Source organism: Rhineura floridana, chromosome 7 (assembly GCF_030035675.1).
Source record: "Rhineura floridana isolate rRhiFlo1 chromosome 7, rRhiFlo1.hap2, whole genome shotgun sequence".
Lineage (NCBI taxonomy): Eukaryota > Metazoa > Chordata > Lepidosauria > Squamata > Rhineuridae > Rhineura > Rhineura floridana.
The window spans coordinates 131,540,692-131,565,848 of record NC_084486.1 but is presented as its reverse complement, the minus strand read 5'-3'; the positions used below and the strand labels follow the sequence as shown (position 1 = coordinate 131,565,848).

General features: G+C 44.4%; 1 protein-coding gene across 5 annotated transcripts in view; it reads left to right on the top strand.

Annotated features, from left to right (window-relative positions):
• GOLIM4 (golgi integral membrane protein 4) overlaps positions 1–25,157 on the top strand; it is a 93,052-nt gene that overhangs the window by 49,670 nt on the left and 18,225 nt on the right. For 2 of the 5 annotated variants that reach the window (XM_061637252.1, XM_061637253.1), the window contains exons 7-11: positions 2,956–3,039; positions 10,391–10,558; positions 16,321–16,680; positions 21,191–21,420; positions 23,004–23,080. In XM_061637252.1, the coding sequence (XP_061493236.1) occupies positions 2,956–3,039; positions 10,391–10,558; positions 16,321–16,680; positions 21,191–21,420; positions 23,004–23,080 (919 nt within the window). The remainder of the gene's footprint in view (positions 1–2,955; positions 3,040–10,390; positions 10,559–16,320; positions 16,681–21,190; positions 21,421–23,003; positions 23,081–25,157) is intronic. The other 3 variants (XM_061637254.1, XM_061637255.1, XM_061637256.1) reach the window with 3 other exon arrangements.

Genomic DNA, 25,157 nt, shown 5'->3' with positions numbered 1-25,157 from the left:
TAGCGAAGAGACAAACAACTTTCCAAAATATATTGTGGAAGATGCTGCCCCATCGGTGTACAGTAATTGCACACCCTTAATTAAAATGTTCAGGGCATTCCACAAATTTAGCAATAAGCTACAATGACGGTATAAGCAAACAAGTAGTTTATCGGCAGTATTAAAAACAGCCACTATCATAGGCAAGATAGACGGTTCCCTGCTCCCAAGGAGCTTACAAACTAAGGTGGACAGTGGGGAAACAACAAGTGGGCATAAGAGATGAGGGTAGGGAAGGGAGAATGTGAGCAAATGTCATGACATAAAGATGCCAGAGGAAATGAGGATTAAGAGGACAAGCCATGCACAGCACGGAAAAGTTGGATCTTGAGAAGAGGGAATTCAGAGGAACTCTTAAAGTTAAGATATGAGCAAGGATGTAAAATGTGGGTTTTGAAAATAAGCAATGCTAACTTCACAGGCCAGATGCCCTGTTAAGCATATATTGATGTCCTCATCTGGTGCCTTCATCTTTGAGCAATAAGGGCATGTCTCCATGGGAAAGTCTTGTTTGGCACTTCACTGAACTACATACAGGGCAGCAAGGACGAACCCCTGTCTCAGAATGCTATCTAGGATGCTCTTATTCAGGCACAGCTCCAAATGAATGGGACTATCGTGGAGAATAGGTCCATCAAACAGCTATTAGCCAGATAGCTAAATGGAGCCCATATTTTTAAGAGTGGTATATCTGATATACTAGACAGGTGTGGGTAAAGGACAAAGGATAGTTGTGATCCCCATGCCCGGCTTCCTAGAGTCTTCTGGATGATGGGTGACAGAGCACTGGACTAGCTGGGTGCTTGGTCTGAAACATCAAGGCAATCATTACATTGGGGGTGCTCAGTACATTCACTTGCTCTCAGTCCCCCACTGCCACACACACACACAATATAGCTGTAACATTTATCTTTCCCCAGGCATTTCTACATGGCAATTCTGGAATTGCAACACAGGTTAAACCAGATTTATTTTGATCCTTATTTTTTTTGCCTCCAGTGATTGAGCTCAAGAGTAAACTCAAAAGGCCAAGTGCATCTGTGTGTGTTGTTTTAAAATGAATGCTGCATGGAAGAGTGTAACTATTGAGATGGCTCATGTGTTGAAATCAATAAGATCTGTAGACTTACTGGGTTCTTGAGTGTATGGGATATCACATTCAAATTCAGTGGAGGGTGCAACTCTTCATAATACCTGGACGTGCACACACACATCCCCTTTCATGCATGGAGTTGCATTTTCCATTGAAATGAATGGGGAAGGAGGTATTGAAGTCCAGCATGCATGAGGATTTGCTAGTTTGGAGCACAAGCATGCTTGTTCTCCAGACTGTTATTTTGAAACTTAAGCAAGAATTTCAAAATACATTTAAAGTACTATTATACTACTTTAACGACTGTGGCTTCCCCCAAAGAATCAGAGGAGCTGTAGTTTAAGAGTTGTTAGGAGACCCCTATTTCCTTCACAGAGCTACAATTCCCACAGTTAACAATCAGTCAGTCTTCCTATGAGCTCTGGGAACTGTAGCTCTGTGAGGGGAATAGGGGTCTCCTAACAACTCTTTACACCCTTTACAAATTACAGCTCCTAGAGTTCTTTGAGGAAGCCATGACTGTTTAAAGTGGTATGATACTTCTTTAAATGTATATTGCAGATGGGCCCTTACAATAGCCTTCCCCCAACCTGGTGCCCTCCAGATACTTTGGACCAGGGCTGTGGAGTTAGTACATCAAACCTTTGACTCTGACTCCGACTCCTCTATTTTTCTACTGTCTGACTCCGACTCCGTCTCCTCTATTTTTCTACTGTCTGACTCCGACTCCTTCACAAATGGCAAATGTATGTTAATTTATATTAAAATATTAATATTAAAATATTAATTTTATTTTGAAGCCGGAGTTGGTACATTTCTTCCGACTCCTCCCAAAATCGTTTCCAACTCTCCGACTCCACAGCCCTGCTTTGGACTGCAATATCCATCACCCTTGGCTATTGGCTGTGCTGGCTGGGGCTGATGGGAGTCATCAAAACTCTTGGAGGGCACTGGGTTGAGGAAGACTGACTTAGTCTGTAAGCTCAGGCTATAAGCTCGCAGTGTTTTAATTGGGAAATGAATGGAGTAAATTCAGTGGGCCCAAATTTAATTACTGAAGGCAACCCTGTTTAGTTTGCGAGGCTATTTTGGTTCTAGTGTGTTATGTTAATAAGGAATATATATAGCCTGTTCCTGAACACCTAAGAGTGAGTGGTAGCTTTTGTTAAGTTGCAACGGGTCACCATTGGCCATGCAGTCCACAGTATCTACCACCGAGTTGCAAGGCCTCTCATGCTTCCTTCAGTACACTCTGGTGCAAATGTAGCACCCCCAGTCTTGTAACCCTGGTTAAGAGTGGTTAGGAACCAACTGCAGAAACTTCTCTCTCTTTCCTGAGCTGACTTCACCTCATCCTTTCATTGCAATTAAAGAATATGCTGGCATCAACCTTAAACATGGTTGATGTTATCGAAGTAGCCTGCTTAACCAGAGTTTGAAGTGATAGCAAACCTTGGCTGAGGGGAGAATCCTCCAGTGGTTGGGGTTGATTGTCGATTTACATCTTCAACATAATTAAGACTAGAGGAGGAACTCCCTCTGGGGAGAGGAAGCATGTGATCCCACAGCATGTTCCCAACCTCTGAAGTGCAGTTATGTCTGCACTAAAAGGCACCTTTGCTGAAGTTTTGGTAAGATGCAAATGTATTAAATTGATTGGTTAAAAGGCTAGTAATGAGTCAACTAGTCAGCTGGCAGTCGTAATTTTATCTCTTGGCTTTGAAGAATGATTGGTGCTGGCCTTGGGTATCCGAGGAACCACACTTGGCATCAAACTTGATCATTTGATTATCGAAATGATGGTGGTATTTTCTTTTGTGTAGCTGCAGCATAAGAATTTAATCTCTCAACATGACCAGCTTGTAGTGACACTGGAAGAACACAAGAGTGCGCTAGAAGCTGCGCAGGTCAGCCAGGAAAATGACTTTGCACTAGCTTTACTTTTAATGAATGGTGTTATGAAGATTTTTTTCCCCACATTTCTTTCCTCTTTTTATTTCTGCTAACCATAACTTTTGTGCATGCAAGCCTTTGGTGGTGGGGAGCTCTACTCTTGGGGCAAGAAATGCATGCCTGGAAAGATTTCTGCTATGCCAAAATTACAGCACAGTGAATTGTTTTTGTTTCTTGACAGCTCCATTATGGGCTTAAGTGAATGCATGCATGTATGAATCAAAGCCCCGTCTTTCCTGGCCAGGAGGCTGCAAGTTAACATCTTCCACATAGGGGTGCTGTTAGAGGGGGGACCTGGGGACCTAAGCCCCTGGGTGCTTTGCACTGGACCCCACATCATATTCACCTTCCACCTCCTTTAGTTGCTCTTCTTACAGGTCTGCTGAATGTACTACAAAGTGCAGTGCTGGTGAGAGCCTAGCCATCCACCATCTGAATTTGCTCAGAGACCTAAACCTTCATCTGTACATATATATTAACATCTGCAGATTTGTTCTATAGGCCAGTGTCAGGATCCCTCCAGCTGCCACCTCCTGTCAGGTCCCTCCAGTCGGGATCCTGGTTTTTATTTGTTCTCTCACCGGCTCTAGCACAGATCTCACAAGATCCCATTGCTAGGCAGCAGCACCAGCCACTCCCTATTTCACAATGTTACCTTGGGACTTTCCCTTAGTCCCCTTCTGGCTTATTGTTACTTTGTGTCTGGGTGCACTTGCAGGCCACAACCCCCCTGTATCTTTGTCTATAAAGCATACAGCCCTGGGTTACTCTGGATACTTGACAATGTTACAATATCTCTCTTCACCGCTGCCACCATTTGATACTGTTTCTCCACCTTGGTAATTATCCTGCCCTCCCTTCTGGTCTGTGTAAACCCCAGCCAAGGATCAGGCTTTTGGTAAACCAATAAAATATTTATAAACACTAGGAAATAACAAGATTACTTTAGGTATAGTTAACAAGTGTATGGTTTCATATAGCGTCACTCTTTATGTTTCTAGTCATATATAACCTGCCTTAATACCAGCCAAATATAATCCAACCCACAACCAACTCCAACTGACTCAACCAACCCCAAACTCCACCAACAGAACCCTTTCTCAACTGTCATCCTCTCATTTATACCTTCAGCCACTCAGACGCTCAGCCAATCACAATACAGCATTCTCCAGCATTCTAGCCCATGTACTCCCCCCTCTCACTCACTCTACTTACCACATTTACCCTACAAAACCTGCACTTACCATATTTACAGTAATATCTACATACAGGGACATCACAGCCAGCAACACAGGAAGTGCCTTTATAGCGAGTCAAAATGCCATTGGTCCATCTAGCTCAGTGTTCTCTACACTGCCTGGCAGTGGCCTGTCCCAGCCCTAACTGGAGTTGGCAGGGATTGAACCTGTGACCTTCTGCATGCAAAGCAGATGCTCTACCACTGAGCTGTGGCCCTTCTCTTTTAAGTACCATAGCAATGATCCCAGATCTTCTATTGTTCGAGGGAAACCTGGGGTTAAATTTTTTATCTAGAACATGAGTTCCCTGCTGTGGACCGCAGACTATCCGTGGGCCATGGCTTGTGTGTGGATTTTTGGCTGAAGACAAAAGACAGCACATCCAATGCATTAAATATTCTCCTTCATTTTTAATTGTATTTGTATTGCTGCTTGCTTTTCTTACATTACATTACAACCTGAATTCTGTGGGACTCAAATTTTAATGCAATAAAATGCAATATATGAGAAATAAAAGAAGCAATACAAATATGATTAAAAGCCATGCAACATCTAGCACAGCACATTACGATGGTTGCAACAGATGGAAAAATGATTAAGTGGTCCACCAAGACCCTCAGCAATTTTCATGCGGTCCGTGGGGGGAAACGTTTTGGCAGCCACTGATCTAGAGCGATTTGCTCTGGTTCCAAAGGCGGATATGTGGCATCCAAAATGGGGGCAGACCTGCTGTGTTGTACCTGCTGGTTTTGTATTTCGTGCATCATCTGTCCTTCATCCTTCAAGGAGCTTCAGGATTATCTCATTTTATCCTCGAACAGCCCCGTCAGGGAGGTAAAGGCAAGAGATAGCAACTTTGCCAATGCTACCTCATGAGGTTAGTAGCTTGGTTGGGCTGTGCATCATTTGACATTCCATACCTTCAACATCAGTTTACGTTCCCAAAGTGGCTAACGAGAATAGTAAGGGGGGGGGAGTACATTTTGATGATGAAGGTAATAAAATAAAGCACTCAAACTAATGATGGTGAATTTAAAATAACAAACTGAGGTAGCAACAGTTTATTCAAAAAGACAACAGCGACAAACTGCTCCAGGTTTTTTTAAAAAAATAATGCGTACATGATTGGTTCTTAAAAGTCTGGGTAAACAGAGCTTCCTATTTGCTTGGCACCTCAGTGGTCCTGTGTTGTATTCAGTACTAGCCCTTCCCAGAGTACATGTGAGATCGTGTGCGCATGTGTGTATGAGATCGTGCGCGCATGCGTGTATGAGAGCACGTGCGCGTGTGAGAGAGCGAGAGTGCGAGTGAGAGTGAGTGCGAGTGAGTGTGAGAGTGTGTGTGAGAGTGTGTGTGAGAGTGTGTGTGAGAGTGTGTGTGAGAGAGTGTGTGTGAGAGAAAGAGTGTGTGTGTGTGAGAGTGTATGTGCGTGTGAGAGAGAGTGTATGTGCGTGTGAGAGTGTGTGTGTGTGTGTGTGTGTGTGTGTGTGTGAGAGTGTGTGTGTGTGTGAGTGTGTGTGTGTGTGAGTGTGTGTGTGTGTGAGAATGTGTGTGTGTGAGAGAGAGTGTGTGTGTGAGAGAGAGTGTGTGTGTGAGAGAGAGTGTGTGTGTGAGAGAGAGTGTGTGTGTGAGAGAGAGTGTGTGTGTGAGAGAGTGTGTGTGAGAGTGTGTGAGAGAGTGTGAGAGAAAGTGTGTGAGAAAGAGTGTGTGTGTGACAGAGAGAGAGTGTGTGTGTGTGAGAGAGAGTGTGTGTGTGTGTGAGAGAGAGAGAAGAGAGAGTGTGTGAGAGTGAGTGTGTGAGAGTGTGTGTGAGAGAGAAAGAGTGAGTGTGTGTGTGAGAGAGAGAAATCTTAACCGTTTTCAAGAACTCGAAGAACTTGAGACAATTGTTTGCCAAATAATAGTTTGTAATGTAAACTTACCCCAAGACAGCATCAGTCCCACAGCTCATTGGTAGAGGATCTGTGCTGCACGCAGGAGGTCCTCAGTTCAATCCCCAGCATCTCCACGTAGGCCTGAGAGAGAACCCTGTCTGAAATCCCCGAGAGCTGCTGCTGCTCAGTGTAGATGGTACTGACCTAGATGGACCAGTGGTCTCACTCGGTACAAGGCAGCGTCCAGTGTTCCTTTGGCAGAGCACATACTTTACATGCAGAAGGCCTCAGATTCAGTCCTACACATCTCCAGGTAAAAAAGGATGGGGGTAGCAAAAGGGATGAGAGAGAGAGAGGGAGAGAGAGACCTCTGCCCAAGATCCTGGAGAACCACTCCGTATACCGGGTAGGTAGACCAACGGTCAGATTTGGTAGAAGGCAGCTTCAACCTATGTTTCTGTGTTGGCCAAAAGGGGAACTCCGTTTGGCTGTAAGGCAAAGCAGATTTGAGAGCGGCCCTTGAAGCAGGCACTCTAGGCCTCAGCGGCGCTTTCTCCTTTTGGGAATTTTTCTTTTTCAAGGTGCACGTTTGACCTTCACCAGCCCAGAGTTAAACATCTCTTCGCAGATCCGGCCAATAGAACTGAGCCTTCACAGCAGCCTCTGTCTTTTCTATTCCCCAGTGTCTCGATTGATCATGATAACGTTCCAATAAAGATGCAATGGCCTCTGATGGAACTGCCAGCTGATACACCTTCCCTGCAGTTTTTGGATGAATAATTCCTTGAAATAGCTGCCCATTCCACACTACCAGTCTCTGCAACTGTCTGAGCGAGCCACGCTTCTCTCTATTTAATTGTTTCTTGTCTACCTTTCTATGGCTTTCCGAGAGCACCTGCAGCTTTGTTTTTCTGTGAAACACTTTGCTGTTGTGGGTTTAGCCCTTCTAGGTTTTTTGGATGTTGCAGCTTAACGCCATAGTTTGAGTTGCTCCATAGTGGGTTTACAAGCAGCACAGTTGTCTGTCTTCACCTGGCATTGGGGGGGGGCACTGTGTGTAAATGCTGCTCTTGCAACTGGGGTGCGTGAGTGGCATGCTGGATTCAAGAGAGAGAAAAAGATTGCAATGAGCTGCAAACTGCTTGTTGAGGGGGATGAAGTTGCTATGTGGGAAATGGACAATAGTTTGTGTGTGTGTTTTCAAAGAAGAACCAAATTAAGAGACCTGCTCCCTGTGCAGTGCATATTCCTCCCCCCAATCCTGTCAGCTCATAGGCTTTTGTGCAACACCCATGTCCCTAGAGGCAACTGGGAGACCACAGAAACAAGTGTGTATTCTCCCCTAGAAATGATGCCGACGCCATACCTTCTTGGACTTTTCTTAAACTCTTCTCTGTCTCCAGCTTTCCATTTGGAACTATCCCGCCCCTCGAATGCAGCACAGCTGTTCATCTTACTTTCCTGCTGAAAGCTACTTCACACATTTTTTTCCTGTATCTTGATAATGCCTGTTTTGGTTTTACACCCCGCCCCCATAAATATGTTGTGTAGCTGATGTTTCAAGGAGCTGTTTTTTAAAACACAAAATAATCACCGTCAGGTTCTACAGTGCATTTTAAATGCTATTGTTGCCCCCCCCATCTCTAGCTACTGACCAATTAACAAGGGAAAAGGTAGTTCCTGTCCTGATGTTTACTAGATAGCCATAGGTGGATGTGGCATGCATACCTATAGTAATGTACAAGTGGGACCTGCAACAAAATGTTGCAGCATGGAGTGTGTCAAGAATGACCCAGAGTCCACTCCCCTAACCCCAGGGCAATTGATCCCAGCCAGGCACTCCCTGTGCCCCCCTTTACCAGGGCTGAGTTAAACCCAACACCAATCCTGTAAGGTAGGTAGACTGCCACCACCCCTTAACCTGGCTTCCCACTCTGAGTCAAGGGGAATTCAAAGTACCAATAGGCTGACAGAGATTCCTAAGAGCAAGAACCAGGTATTCCACTCACTGCTGTGGAGTCTCCAGCCAAACCCAATTCAGTATTCAGCCGCTTTGTGGTCAAGGTACTGATGTCAGAGCCACAGTTTTTACACATGAGTAAATGTAAGGTAGTTTATTAGTTAAAATATAAGTGTATATAAAAAGAGCAGTCTACAATTCTTTAAGCCAAACGCTCTTTAAATAGAGCTAGGCATCATCAACATCCATACAAAAGTACAGTGAGAAGTTCCACACAGACATAACAAAACCTACCAAGCCTAAGGTAAATCCTCACAAACAGGCATGTATAAGAGCCTGTCTCCCTGGCTTCTTATACCACAAGACATCACATACGTAAAATGTCAAGATGGAATGGGGCAACTAACTGAATGATAGCCCCTCTTTTATGTGAATTTGCCCAGCAACAGCAAGGGGGCCAATTAGCCAATCATGACACCTCTTGATGATGGAATAGTCTGAAAGGTCACTGCAAGGGCAGGTCTACTAATTTATGGCTACTTAGGCCTCCTGACCTTGGTATCAGTGCTACAGATAAGACACAGCTGCCTCTCTTTTAGACCAACAAGATGCAGCTGGACTGTATTGAGATGGCCTAATTTATCGCAGTTTAGAGCATCCCAGAAACCTATGCAAGGTATTCCACACAATCCCTCCAGGTTAAGCCATTTTACTTTGGCCAACCTTAGCTATTCTTAACAGAGTGCTCCTGCTCAGGATTCCAGCCACTCCATTCTATCCCCTGACCCCAGTTTTTTACATTTTTCCCTCGCAACAGTCAGTGAGCATTCTGTGGCTCTGAGCTTTTAGAGTTTTTTCCCCCCACTAAAGATTTTTTTTTTGTCCTCCTATAAACCTTTGGGTTCTCCCAAGCCTGCTGATACCTCCTCCTTGTACATGGGTGGTGCTATTTTGTCTACATAAGGGGTGGTGCTCACTGCCTGAACATCAGAAGGGCTGATAGCTCCATGGTAGAGCATCTGCCTTGCATGCAGAAGGTCCCAAGTTCAATCCCCGGCATCTTCAGGTAGGGCTGGGAGAGACCCCTGCCTGAAACCCTGGAGACCCTCTGCTGGTCAGTGTAGACAGCACTGAGCTGGATAGACCAATGGTTTGACTCTGTATAAGGCAGCTTTGTAGGTTTCCTATGTTTTTATTGAAATAGAAGGAATGATAATGTAGGCCTGCAGACACAGCAGATCCATTTACATGGTGTCCTATAACTTTCTTACTTTTTTATTTATTTATTAATACATTTATATCCCACCTTTCCTCCAGGGGGCTCAAGGTGGTGCACAAACATGGTTCTCCCCCTCCCAATTTTCACAACAACCCTGTGTGGTAGGTTAGGATGAGAGAAAATGACTGGCCCATGGTCACCCAGTGAGCTTCATGGCCGAGCGGGGGTTTGAACCCTGGTTTCCCAGGTCCCAGTCCGACAGTCCAACCACTACACCACACCAGCTCTCATTTCTTTTAATCGTTCATCATTTCTGAATGGGGAAGAACAGGCAACCGTGTGTGCAGGCTTCAGCAGTGAGTGCCCAAATCCCTTTGAAGCTGGAGTGGGAGGTTCATTCTTCTTGCTTTTCCATCATACAGTACTGCCTTGATCTGGTAACTGTGCTGGATCACGACATAGTCTTACTGAACCACCCATGAAATAACACTACGCCTTTGTTCTGGATTAATTTATTCCCATCATACATCGTAAATGTGAACAGTTTTATTAAGAATGGGAAGGCACTTTTCTTGCAAGTATTGGAACAAATGCACAAGATTAACTTTTCATCTTTCTTCCTCCCCCCCCCCGTCTCTCTTTTTTGGCGGCACTTCTTCAGTCCATGGATATTTTTTCTGTTTGCATTTTTTCCCCACCTCAAAAAGGATTGAAAGGAAATGTAATAATTCACTTCTGACAGTTCTGCTGCTCTCCTGCGTGGCACGAAAAACTAATCCCCAATTCTGGGCTGTGGGGATTTTACGCTAGACTTTGCATGCTGGCTGTAATGTATTAAATTGGTGCACTCTGGCGCATAGAAGCATCTAGCTTTAGCACATGGGCCATTTTTGATTTGATGTGCATGTTTAGTTAAAATACCCATCTTGCCTTGGAGCCTCCAGCTTCCCTGCAGTTTTTAATAAGAAGTGGTTCTTCTCGCAGTGATATCTAATGGTTGCATTTGAATTCTAGTCCCAGGTGGAGGAATACAGACAGTTGAAGGACACCCTCAAAAAGATGCCTAGTTTCCAGAAGCCAGAAAGTTTTGAGCAGCCACATGTTCTGCCAGTGACGCCAGCACCTTCCCTTCTAAGTGACTCCAAAGCACATGACATGGAAGTGGCTGAAGAGCAAAAGGAGGTAATGTTAGCTGACTGGCCAGCCAATCTCCCATGATGATGATGATGAACATTTATATAGTGCTTTTGGGTGTTCAGGTAGCTTTCCATATATTATTGCAATAATCATTACAACAACCCTATAAGGTAGATGAGTGTTATCATCATCGTGCTACAGATAGAAAGGGGAGAGGATGAGGGTGACGAATGATGGCTCAATTTAAACATCATTCTACACCACAGCTAAGGAAGCTTTTGGCTGTGGTTAAGCCAGTGTTTGCAATCAGCATGGGAGAATCTGAAACCATAGTTTGCGCTAACTATGGTTTGGCTTTTGGCCAATTTGTCTGCCTTCGGACATTCCTGCACCAAAATGAGGATGTTGGGCAGATGGAAAATGGGATAGAGAGGATAAATGGAATGGAGTATTGTGGAAGAGGCCTTGGCTAGCCAGCTGGAGCTCTGAAGAGAAGCACACCACCCTACAATATTTTGTCCTTCTGCTGTTTTCATCTTTTGTAACGATGGCACTGAATCTAACGTAGCCTGTGCAATTCTGTTTGCTGGTGCTGAGCAAAATTTGTGTATAATATTGCAAGGCGTCTTATTGATTAGATAAACTACTATGCAAAATGAAAACAGATTTGCTAGCTTCATATCTTCATTCTGCTCACAGCAGACTTGTATAAATTGACTTTCTGGGATTTAATTTTTTAATTTATTTATTATATTGGTATCCTGCACTTTTGCGATCCCCAAAACACTCAAAGTGGCTGACAGAGAGAACACTTAAACACACACATACACACGTCAGTAGCAAGCAGTGAAAAGACAGCAAAACAAATGACGAGTCCCTCCCGGGCTTGGCCTCAGCTTGCAGCATGGTGTCACAAATGTGCCCTGGAGAGCCCTATGTGGCTGATGCCAGCGTTCCTTCTTGAAAGCAATTGTTGAGGGCCAGATGCTTTAAAAGAATCACCGGGCCAGACAGCTGCTGTCTTCATGATGTCCAACACCTCTTGGCTCAATGTGTGCTACGGTGGGGCCCAGGGGCATTCTGGGAAAATGAAGATGAGTGAAGGTTGCTGCAGCCGCTTCACTCAACAATTGCCTTTCCTGTCCTGGGCTGCCCACTGCTGCCTGTTGCTGGCAGTCCCAATCCATTCCCACTGCCTTGTGTCTCCAACTTTTGGGAGGTCCAGCAGGCTGATGCATGGGCAGGGCCGGCACCAGGCATGAGTGGGCACAGGGTCACGATGCTTCCCAACATCCTCCCACCCAAGCAGCCAGCATGGGCTTAAATAGGCTCAGCCACCCCACCTCCTCAGGCCTCAGTTAAAAGGAAACTGCCTGTCCTTTTGTCTGCAAATCAAATGGTTTTCATAACAGAACAACATTCTTATGTATGAATTTGTACCACATCTATGTAACTTGTTTAGAATTTTGCTGTTTCCCAAGAAACTGGTGGTTTCACAATATAAGTTTAAGAATCGCTGTGCTAGAAGTGGCTCACTGGGTGGAGCAGAGCCACTAAGCTGGCTTCCTGGCAGGTGGCTTACTTTTGCTTACCTGGAGGGGGAGGTTGCTGCGGTTTACACTGCATCAGCCATCCTGCCACCTCTTCCCTCCTTGTCCTCTCCCCTCCACCTCTCCCAGCATGCAACAGTGTCCCACCTGTGCTCATTTTAGCATAGGTCTGGCTGGCTTAGAAATATTCCGCAAGGAATTCTTTCTGTCCTTTGCTGGCTTAGCATATGGATGGCCACATATGTGTCTTCAGCAATGACTCCTTTGCAAATGCTTGTGGTTAATAAACCATGGAAGATCTTAGCTCTTTCCAAATGTCATATTATTATAGTTTGTGCACAAGAAACTAGCTTAAAACCCCAGATGTCATCTTGTTTGCAAATAGCAAACTTCAGGAGGCTTTTTATTTTTATGTAAAAGGGTAAATCTTTCTGGTTATTATATTCATAAAAAATCCACAAAACAAAGAAAGAATAAAGTACAATGACAGGCTGTCTCAGATCTGTATAAAAAACCTAGCTCTTGGCAGTAAATGTTGATTGTGGTTTGAGAGAAAAGGGTTCCATAAACATTGCCGATGTGGGGTGACTTGCTATAAAGCAAAACCCCAGGCAGTTCAAACGTGAAAGATTTGTGCAAAGAGTTGACCGCTAATTGGAGCATTTCTGAAATCAAAACAAGATCATTTTTCTTATGGCTGATTTCACACATGGGTGTCTGCCAATTGATGTTCCATCCCTTGATGACTCGCCGCTCTGATTCACAACTGAATATGTGAACGGCTTCTGCTGGCATATGTTGCACTCGAGGGTGATGACAGGTGATAGGAAAGCTCCTGTGTTGATAGCTGACAAGCAGGCATGCTGGGTGGACTCTTCTCTTGAAGATCTACCCACATATTCAAGAGTGGGAGAATGGTTTTGCTGGAACAGGTTGAGGTCGGTCTAGTCTGGCATTTGATTCCACCACTGACCAGCCACCTGCTTGGGGGATGCAGTATACCAGTCAGGCATGAAGTCATAATCCATAAAAGTTCCTTTTAAGTATTCTGTATAGCAAGGCTGGGGAGCATGTGGCCCTCAGCCTAACTTCATGTTATTAGGAGGACTGGAAAAAGAGAGGAAAAAGGTGGTACCCTGCCCACTACTGGCACCAGCTCCACATATGACTGGAATGTCCACCCTGACAGATTATCTCCGAGTGAATGCAGCCCCTGACAGAGAAAAAGTATATCCCCCATCCTGCTGTATAACAATAGCTCTCTTCCACAAACTTTTTGGATTTTCAAAAAACTAAAAAAAACTAAACTAAACTAAAAAAAAAAAAACCTGATCTGGGCTGCCAGCCTGGGCTGCTACTGGGAGGAAAGGTGGGATATAAATCTAACAAACAAATAATAAATAAATAATCTAAGCTAGCAATCACTTTGTACATGCATCAGGATTGTCTCTGTTTAATACTGCTTTGCAATGCAACTTCAGGAACCTTGCTTCTTCCTCCCTAAACATCTGGACTCTCTCTCTTTGAATCTGCAAGTGACTTGCAGCCTTCACCAACCAGATATTGTTGGTCTACAACTTAGGGTTGCCAGGCTCAGGACTTGAGAATGATTCTGTATCTTTAAGAGAAGAGAAAATTCAGCCAAGTGCAGGTTTTCTAGCAACACCGTAATGGGAAAAACCACAAGGTGGAATTCTTCCTCCCCCCTGCACAACTTTTAGAGATACAGAAGACCTCTTGGTTGCCAGGCCCAGCCTCCAAGAGGTCTTTTGTATCTTTAAAAGTTGTGCAGGGGGAAGGGCGAATTTCACCTTGTGGTTTTTCCCATTACAGTGTTGCAAGAAACCCTGCACTTGGCTGAATTTTCTCTTCTCTTAAAAGATACAGGATCATTCTCAGGCCCTGAGCCTGGCAACCCTAGTACAACTCCCATCTTCCCTGAGCACTGGCTATCATTGGGGGAGATGGATTAGAGTTGTAGTTTGGCAACATCCGTAGGGTTCCATGTTGACTCTCCCTGCTGTAGGCATTGCACACAAATTGACTGGTGTCTGTATGCTGCTTCTCTCTTCTTGCACCTCCACAAGATCCTGGCTAAACCTACCTCACGTCACGGATTGTGTTCTTTCTCACCATGTCCTGTTGACAGTGTGTCATTTTCAAAGATTCAGCCCAGAATTAAATCACACCTTCATTCCTCGAAACAGCCAATGCTTGCCTGGTTTGGGCCATCTCAGATAAAACTTGAGAGAAGCTAAAGCTCATGTTGTAAAGCTTATGGTCTAGCACAGGGGTGCAGAACTTGCAGCACTGCAGATGTTGTTGTTGAACTCTTATCAGCCTCAGCCAGGATGGCCAATAACCAGGAATGATGGGAATGACATCCCTGGTTCCTCATCCCTGGCCCAGCACATTTGAGAAATAGACATTTTTATTCCAGTCTGCTAAGGATTTTCTGTAAAGGTCATGTTTTTCTGTGGTCTCTGCCTTTGTTATATTTTTAAAATACTCTATTAACAAATTTAAACCAGAACTATCACTAGAAGCTAAAATTGTGAAACTGAAGTTATCATACTTTGGACACATGATGAGAAGACATGATTCACTAGAAAAGACAATAATGCTGGGGAAAAACAGAAGGGAGTATAAAAAGAGGAAGGCCAAACAAGAGATGGATTGATTCCATAAAGGAAGCCACAGACCTGAACTTATAAGATCTGAACAGGGTGGTTCATGACAGATGCTCTTGGAGGTCGCTGATTCATAGGGTCGCCATAAGTCGTAGTCAACTTGGAGGCACATAACAACAACAAAAAATTTCCCTGCTAAAATGTACCTAATTTAACTTAGCTTCAGCAGAGCGCCATCAAACACCTTCACACTGTTCTCTGGGTTGAAATAGGCTGGATGATGGCTAGAGCTCAAGTGGAGAAAGACGTGCTGTGAGGCTGATTGGGCACAAGTAAAACATCATCACGAGTAAGACATCAGAAGAAACTCACCCTGTGCTTTATAGACTACAGCAAAGCCTTTGACTGTGTAGATCATGAAAAACTATGGAATGCTTTAAAAGAAATGAGGGTGCCACAGCATCTGATTGTCCTGATGCGCAACCTATACTCTGCACAAGAGGCTACTGTAAGGACAGAATATGGAGAAACTGATTGGTTCCCAATCGGAAAGGGAGTGAGACGGGTGTATTTTATCACCCTATTTATTTAATCTATACACAGAACATATCATACAGAAAGCAGGATTGGACCAAGAAGAAGGAGGTGTGAAAATTGGAGGGAGAAGTATCAATAATTTAAGATATGCAGAAACCAGTAATGAATTGAAACAAATGCTGATGAAAGTTAAAGAGAAAAGCACAAAAGCAGGACTACAGCTGAACGTCAAAAAGACTAAAGTAAAGAAAACAGAAGATTTATGTAACTTTAAAGTTCACAATGAGGACATTGAACTTGTCAAGGATTATCAGTACCTTGGCACAGTCATTAACCAAAATGGAGACAATAGTCAAGAAATCAGAAGAAGGCTAGGACTGGGGAGGGCCACTATGAGAGAACTAGAAAAGGTCCTCAAATGCAAAGGTGTATGACTGAACACTAAAGTCAGGATCATTCAGACCATGGTATTCCCGATCTCTATGTATGGATGTGAAAGTTGGACAGTGAAAAAAGCTGATAAGAGAAAAATCAACGCATTTGAAATGTGGTGTTGGAGAAGAGCTTTGCGGATACCATGGACTGCAAACAAGACAAATAATTGGGTGTTAGAACAAATTAAACCAGAACTACCATTAGAACCTAAAATGATGAAACTGAGATTATCATACTTTGGACACGATAATGAGAAGACATGATTCATTAGAAATGATAATACTGCTGGGAAAAACAGAAGGGAGTAGAAAAAGAGGAAGGCCAAACAAGAGATGGATTGATTCCATAAAGGAAGCCACAGACCTGAACTTACAAGATCTGAACAGGGTGGTTCATGACAGATGCTCTTGGAGGTCGCTGATTCATAGTGTTGCCATAAGTTGTAATTGACTTGAAGGCACGTAACAACAACAAATGGTTATTGAATGTATTTTAATTGTATTTCATGACATTGCAATTTTTAAATTGTGGTAAGCTACCCTGAGTGGGGCATAAGAACATAGAAGGGCAGGATAGAAATCTCTCTGTCTCTAAAAATAAAAAAAAAGTAGCACGGCTTTTGAAACAAGTAACCCAGATTTAATATTCTGTACAGTTGCAGATTATGCTAAATGGTGATCAGCCACTGCAGGGAGAAGAAGCCAACCGAGGAATCCACTTGGAAGGAAGAGAAGACCCAGTGGAGCCCTTTCATCGTGGCAGGAAAGTCATTGAAGGTCATCTACCACGGGAGTTAAATATTCAGCAGAAGCAAGAAGCAGGAGAAGATGAGGAGCAACAGATGGAGCAGGTTGCAGAGGAGCATAAGAAGGAACTGGAAGAGGAAGAAATGGAGCAAGCCGGGCAGCCTCAACACATAACAGAGGATCTGGACCAAGCCCAGGAACATGAATGGAAGGAGAAAGAACATACTGAAGAAGAAGCCAACCCCCTGCGTGAACACCATCGTTCAGAGGTGGTCTATTCGGTGTAACATTTACCTACCTAACAGCACAATCACTTATTACTTGGAAATAAGTCCCACTGTGGTCAGTGGAGCTGCAACATCAAACATACTGACTAGGAAGTAAGCCCCGTTGAATTCAGTAGGACTTGCTGTCTAGTGAGTGTGTTTGGAATTGCAGCCTAAGTGACTTGAGTAATGGAAAGAGGTTTGAAATAACTCACTCTTTTAGCTTTGTCAGTCACAATAAGCCCTTTCAGAATTGCAGCTGGGGCTCCACAGAAGGTGCGTGTTGGAGCTTGCATCAGGCAGGGGATGGAGCCTGCCTCCATGATGCTTCCACTGCCAGCCTTTTCATTCATTGGGATGTGTATAGCCTCAGCCAGTTTTTGGAAAGGGGCTAATATCACCTGGAAATAAGATGCGCTATATCGTACAGAATGCAAATGTGCTGAGTGATGCATGCAGTTTGTGGCAGGCATGGGTCAGTAGTTATTTTTCCCATTTTGAAAATTTCAAGCAAGCAATTGTAAAGGGGAGGGAGGTGAAAGCTTGAGCAACTGGTTGCAAAATGTCTTGATTTCAATGACTTCAAGCGTTCAAAGTTGGAAACATTCCCAACAGAAAAATCGTATCCAGCCTGGGATAGTAAAGGCCAGAAAGAATTTCTGGATGCTAGAAATGGAATGCTCTAACACCCTCTGAACTTAATTTGGAGGATAATACTCTCATCTATACTTTTCAATTCTTTTTGAAAAACCTTTTTTTTTTTGGCTCTTATATAGCTTGTAGCCTTCTCTCCATCCTCCACACTGTCACCATGTCCAATGCCTGGTTTGAAATCCAACTGTGATAGGCAGAAACTGAAACGTTTAACTAGCTTTAGTTTCTGGGCAGCCAACCTACATCACTGATGTAATAAGCAGTATAGGCAGTGGGCATTGTAGGCAAGAACCAGAGAGTCTCTGGGTCTGTTTCTGAGGCACTAACACTTTCCTTTCAAGTGCTGCATTCCTGTTGATTCCTGATCCAGGAAACTATATGTATAGATGTGTGTGTAATATAGATGAGTGTATGTGTGCATGCGCATGCCTGTTCATACATGCGTATGTATTGTGGTTCACACTATAGTGATGCTATCACTGGGAAGGGGGGCGTAGACTGGACTAGATAGATCTTTGGTCTGAATCAGCAGAGCTCTTTTTTCGTTCTTATACATTGGCAAAAGGTATCGCTTGGTGGTAGATCATCTGGTTTGTGCATAGAAAGTTCCTGGTTCAATTCCCGACATCTCCAGGTCAGGCTGAGGGATGCTTCTGTCTGAAAGTTTGGAGAGCCACTGTGAGACAACACTGAGGTAGATGGACTATGGTCTGATTCAGTGTAAGGTGGCTTCCTGTGTTACTTCCTGTCAATTAAATTAGTGAAAGCTTGTAGCCCTGATGGAAACAGCTTTAAAAATAAATGCTGCAATACAATAACAAGCCCTTTACCAGTTTTGTGCAATTTGCAGGCAATATATTTGTGTCTGAAAGCAGAATCTGTGCTTGTCATTTACCTTCGAGTCCAAAGCGCACTCTCTTGCATTCAGATGCGCCCTAATATTTTGACAGACCATTTTAATTCTGAAAGCAACATGCCTCGAGGAACAGAGTGTCTCAGGGGGACAGTATATGCAGGTCATGTTTTGTGTAGAGCTGTAAATAGCATCTCGGAGAGATGATTCTGCCTTCTGGGTCATGTCTCCGGGGGGGGGGGGAACTGCTTCTTCCTTTGGTTTCAGCCCAGGACACTGTTGATGTTTATCCAGCTAACAAAGTCATCCTGTATTTCAAGCTTCATTAGAAATCGCTAGTGTCCCACAGCCAAAGACTTGGCCGATGTTCAAATTGTTATGTGAAATTCCTTCCTCAGGGGCTCCTGCCTGTCTTTTTGGGTTTCCTCGCCAACAGGTTCCAAAATTTCATATGTTCCCTTTAGGTCCTTTCTTCTCTGGAAGTAAGGGATTCTGTGATCTGGTGTCGGGAGGTGGGGTATCTTGAAATGCTTCAGTCGTATCGATAAAGGAGGGTCATGTGGTGAGCGAAGAGCTACCATTCTTATCTCTTTGTATTTTTTATTCTTCCTCCCCTCCCTAAGACAGGGAAAGTCTCCTCTGCCCCCCCATTTTTTCACAACAACCCTATAAGGTAGGCAGACAGACTGTGACTGGCCTAAGATTACCCAGCAATTCACAACTGACTGTGTTTGAACTGTGCCTCTCTAGTCCTAGTTACATGGCTCTACTGTATAGGTTTTGCCTTGAGCAGAAAGGGAAGGACCTGTTGAACTCCCACTCTGCAACTGGTTATTTTACATAAGGTGGCTTACCTGGTTGCTCTTCCGTGTAGAGCTGAGCAAGCAGATTGGAAAGAGGAATGGGGTGTGCATGCTGCTTTTAGCATTGTATAGCGTCTGATCTGGGCTGAGTATTAATCCTTGGATTGAGAGCTCAGACTCAAAGCTAAGTGCCTCTATTATAAGTAGGAACCTTTGGGGGGGGTCGGTGGGGGGGGAGGAGAGCCATCGATGGGGCTGTCCTTTTTAAGAAAATACAAATGATCAAACTCTGCTTTGGCTTGATCTCAGTCATCTCTATCATCCCTCAAGTGGTAAAGACATATAACGGACTGCTGCTGTTTAAGGGGTTAAAATGCATCATCGTTTGTAACTTTTTCCATGTTCCAGACTTGGAGAAATCAACAACTGCCACACGGTACTAGGGAAGGGGGAGTCTGTTTGTCCTGTCTTCCACTTTCCCTCCTGTCTTTGCAAGGGGTGGGGAACCTTTTTCAGCCACCTTCCCTCAAGGGCAGCCTTAAGAAGAACTTGACATAAGAAAAGTCTGCTGGATCAGGCCAGTGGCCCATCTAGTCCAGCATCCTGTTCTCACAGATGCCTAGAGTTAGCCCTCAAGCAAGACCTGAGCGCAAGAGAACTCTTCCCTCCTGCAGCTTCCGGCAACTGGTTTTCAGAAGCGTACTGCCTCTGACTATGGTGGCAGAGCACTGCCGTGGCGGCCCCCACTCTCTGGAACTCCCTCCCGTATGACCTTCGACATGCCCCTTCCCTGAATGTATTCCGCCAAGCTTTGAAGACCTGGCTCTTCAGACAGGCCTTTGGGACTTACGGGGAGGGTTAAATTTTTATGACCAATAGCCTACTACTCTGTACTGGAACTGTTTTATTGTTTTATTGTTATATTGTATTTTATGATGTATTTTATTATGATGTAATGTATTGTTGTTAAATTGTACGTCGCCTAGAGTGGCCATTGGCCAGATAGGCGACCCACAAATTAAATTAGTAGTAGTAGTAGTAGTAGTAGTAGCCTTTGATAGCAGCAGCAACAGAAAGTGGCTAACAAGTAAAACCAGGGGAATATGAGGAAGGAAACCAGAATGCTAGAAAGATAAGAATTTATTTGTAATCCAAGCCCAACGCGTTTCAGCCTTTGTGTATTTAGGTGAAGAGAAGGCTGAGGGGTGACATGATTGCACTCTTTAAGTACCTGAAGGGCTGTCACATAGAGGAGGGTACAGATTTGTTCTCTGCTGCCCCAGAGGGTAGGACTAGGTCTAACGGTTTTAAGTTGCAGGAGCATAGATTCAGATTGGACATTAGAAGGAACTTCTTGACAGTAAGGGCGGTTCGGCAGTGGTACCGACTGCCTAGCGAGGTGGTGGGATCCCCTTCGCTGGATGTCTTCAAGCAGAGGCTGGACAGCTATCTGCGGGAGATGCTCTAGCTGTGGATTTCCTGCTGTGAGCAGGGGGTTGGACTCGATGGCCTACAAGGCCCCTTCCAACTCTATGATTCTATGATTCTAGGCCTTAATCAGGGGAATAAAGGCTGGCAAAAACGCGTTTGCATCGGTGAAAGCAGTTTGCTTATTGGAAGATACTTCTTTCCAGCCTTTATTCCCCTGATGAAGGCCTAAATACACAAAGGTTGAAACACGTTGGGCTTGGATTACAAATAAATTCTTATTTTTATAGCATTTTGGTTTCCTTCCTCATATTCCCCTAGTAGCCTTTGATAGCCTTTCAAGTTATTTCAGGTCAGCAGCTAGTACTCTGACCAAGATGTCAGAATGTAGGAAGCTGCCTGCCCACATCAGATCCTCAGTCCACCTAGTTCAGTATTCATGGAATCAGAGAATCATAGAGTTGGAAGGGGCCTGTAAGGCCATCGAGTCCAAGCCCCCGCTCAATGGAGGAATCCAAATTAAAGAATACCTGACAGGTGGCTGTCCAGCTGCCTCTTGACTGACAGTGGCTCTCTGGGGTTTCAGGTATAGGTATTTCTATGCTATGCACCTTTTTAACTGGAGATGGCAGGAATTGAACCTGGGACTTTATGCATCCAAAGCCTATGCTCTGCTACTGAGCTCTGGCCCTTCCCATTGTTCTGTCTTTACTTACTTTCACAAGTCTTTACTTACTTACTTAAGACTTTGCTTAAGCTGTCTGGCTTCACCCAGGAACCACCGACAGCAAAGACAATCACACGATACAAATCTGCCTACGAAGAACAGCTGGAGCAGCAGCGGCTGGCCGTCCAAAGAGCAGAAGAAGCCAATCGCCTCAGAGAACATCAGGAGTCTCTGCATCAGGGGAGACTACAAGAGCAGTTGCTACGGCAGCAACAACTTCAAGAGCGAGAGCTGACGCTACCCAGACAGGCAGAAGAGCAATTTAAACACCGCCTAAGGTTATCTTTAAAATGCACTTTTGACTCTTGCCACCCTCAGCGGAAGGATGGTAGCTTAGTGCCTTAGACTTAGAAAATACCTAGAATTGCCAGAATCTTCTAGTACTTTGGGGCTTTTTTTTTGCACTGCTTGGAGCTTAAGGTGATACTGCCACCTTGGGGTCAGGCTTTGGATACATTGCTTATGTGGAGGCACAGGCCAGTAACCTCCATCTCCGCATGTTCATAAACCCAGTGACTCTGCACTGCTGCCCAGATACATGAACCAGGTGGACACGCAACATCCCCATCTGCACTATACCTTTAAAGCTACCATACCACTTTAAACAACCGTGGCTTCCCCCAAACAATCCTGAGAACTGTAGTTTATTAAGGGTGCTGAGAGTTGCTAGATGACCCCTTATTTCCCTCACAGAGCTATAATTCCCAGACCTTCCCAGGGAACTCTGGGAATTGTAGCTCTGTGAGGGAAATAGGGGGTCATCTAGCAACTCTCTGCACCCTTACTAAACTACAGTTCCCAGGATTCTTTGGGGGAAGCCACAACTGTTTGAAGTGGTATGATACTGCTTTAAAAAGTATAGTGCAGATGGGGCCACAGATGTTGCTCTGATCAACTGTGTTTTTTCAAGTGTTTGCCCCCCACATCACATCCTTTCCACATCACATTGTCTTGTAGCAGGAGTTGGGCAACCTTTTCAATCCCAGGGCCGCATTCCCTCATAGGCAATCTTCTGGGGGCCACGTGTCAGTGGTGGGCAAGGCCAGAGGCACAAGTAAATGGAGTACCAGATGCTACTTCTTACCCTTTGTATAAGCAGCTACATTCCAGTTGCTCAGAAAGTCAGGTTTTGCATACGTGACTCTCTCCATCCAGGCATGCAGGAGGCATTACCACTTTACAGCCAGGCAGTCAAGTAGGAGGCAAAGCAGGCTGGTGAGGGGTGTGGCCTGGGAGAGGAGGTGTGGCCTGGGGAGTCTCAAGGGCCAGATAGAGGCCTAGAGGGCCATATTAGTTCCCCACCCTGGTCTTAAAGGAACTCCTGCCTTCTCTTCATGGAATCCTTGCACACGGCAGAGGATTCTGGGAATGGGGGCATCCTGGTCTGGGTTGCTCCTTTCACTCACTGAAAGAACACCCTCTCTTCCTGCCCACCTATCCCCACCCCATTGCAGCTGGCAGGGGTCAAATGGTAATGGCCTGGAACTCTCCCATGGATTCCAGTGTTGTCATTGCAAAACAAGTCAAAGGGGGAGGCACGACCCCCAAAGAGGGAGGGCTGCCTTCCTCACTAAATTGCTCCTCCTGCCTGTAACACAAAGGGATCTGTAACTCCTTTTTTGGTTTTTGGCTAGCTTAATGGGTTAGCATTGATCTTCACGTTTTTTCACAACAGAAACGGGGAACCTTTAGATGTTGTTGGAACCCATCTCCCATCATCCCTCACATTTGCCATGCTGGCTAGGGCTGATGGGAGTTGGGAGTCCAACAACATCTGGTTACCACAGGCTCCCCACTTCTGTTTTTATGACTAAAGGCTGCCTTCTGAATCTGAATGAACCCTTTTGTGTAATCTTTTCAGCCACCAATCCCATTATGACAACCTAGATCAGGATATTGTGCAAGGAGAAGAACAAGGTGCCCAGGAAGAAGAAGAAAGTAAGTGATATTCTCCTCCCACCCACCCCTGGCCATGTCTCCAGTTTTCTGAATGATCTTGAAAAATAACACTGATTGAAAATTTAATTGAGTACATTTTAAGTTGGTTGGTCACATTCAAAATGGGTCAAGCCCAGCTTGGCTTGTTTCCAGACTTGATGGTCACCGGACCAGGGAATGGCTAACTTATCTATTCATCTCCTTGTGCCAGTATTCTTCCTGTCCACATTATTCTATCGTCCCCCTGATCAAAATGCTCAGGGAGACCTTGAGATGAGATATGAAATTGAGGAAGCATCCAAACTAGGAAATGTGGTAGTAACGGGTGACTTCAACTACCCGGACATAGACTGGCTGCATATGTGTTCCAGTCATGACAAAGAAGCAAAGTTTCTAGATATTCTAAATGACTATTCCCTAGATCAGTTGGTCATGGAACCGACCAGAGGGACGGCAACCCTGGACTTAATCCTCAGTGGGGACCGGGACCTGGTGCGAGATGTAAGTGTTGTTGAACCGATTGGGAGCAGTGACCACAGTGCTATTAAATTAAACATACATGTAACTGGCCAATTGCCAAGAAAATCCAACACGGTCACATTTGACTTCAAAAGAGGAAACTTCACAAAAATGAGGGGATTGGTAAAAAGAAAGCTGAAAAACAAAGTCCAGAGGGTCACATCACTCGAAAATGCTTGGAAGTTGTTTAAAAACACTATATTAGAAGCTCAACTGGAGTGCATACCGCAGATCAGAAAAGGTACCGCCAGGGCCAAGAAGATGCCAGCATGGTTAATGAGCAAAGTCAAGGAAGCTCTTAGAGGCAAAAAGTCTTCCTTCAGAAAATGGAAGTCTTGTCCGAATGAAGAAAATGAAAAAGAACACAAACTCTGGCAAAAGAAATGCAAGAAGACAATAAGGGATGCTAAAAAAGAATTTGAGGAGCACATTGCTAAGAACATAAAAACCAACAACAAAAAATTCTATAAATACATTCAAAGCAGGAGACCATCTAGGGAGACAATTGGACCCTTGGATGATAAGGGAGTCAAAGGTGTACTAAAGAACGATAAGGAGATTGCAGAGAAGCTAAATGAATTCTTTGCATCTGTCTTCACAGTGGAAGATATAGGGCAGATCCCTGAACCTGAACTAACATTTGCAGGAAGGGATTCTGAGGAACTAAGACAAATAGTGGTAACGAGAGAGGAAGTTCTAAGCTTAATGGACAATATAAAAACTGACAAATCACCGGGCCCGGATGGCATCCACCCGAGAGTTCTCAAAGAACTCAAAGGTGAAATTGCTGATCTGCTAACTAAAATATGTAACTTGTCCCTCGGGTCCTCCTCCATGCCTGAGGACTGGAAAGTGGCAAATGTAACACCTATCTTCAAAAAGGGATCCAGAGGGGATCCCGGAAATTACAGGCCAGTTAGCTTAACTTCTGTCCCTGGAAAACTGGTAGAAAGTATGATTAAAGCTAGATTAACCAAGCACATAGAAGAACAAGCCTTGCTGAAGCAGAGCCAGCATGGCTTCTGCAAGGGAAAGTCCTGTCTCAGTAACCTATTAGAATTCTTTGAGAGTGTCAACAAGCATATAGATAGAGGTGATCCAGTGGACATAGTGTACTTAGACTTTCAAAAAGCTTTTGACAAGGTACCTCACCAAAGGCTTCTGAGGAAGCTTAGCAGTCATGGAATAAGAGGAGAGGTCCTCTTGTGGATAAGGAATTGGTTAAGAAGCAGAAAGCAGAGAGTAGGAATAAACGGACAGTTCTCCCAATGGAGGGCTGTAGAAAGTGGAGTCCCTCAAGGATCGGTATTGGGACCTGTACTTTTCAACTTGTTCATTAATGACCTAGAATTAGGAGTGAGCAGTGAAGTGGCCAAGTTTGCTGACGACACTAAATTGTTCAGGGTTGTTAAAACAAAAAGGGATTGCGAAGAGCTCCAAAAAGACCTCTCCAAACTGAGTGAATGGGTGGAAAAATGGCAAATGCAATTCAATATAAACAAGTGTAAAATTATGCATATTGGAGCAAAAAATCTTAATTTCACATATACGCTCATGG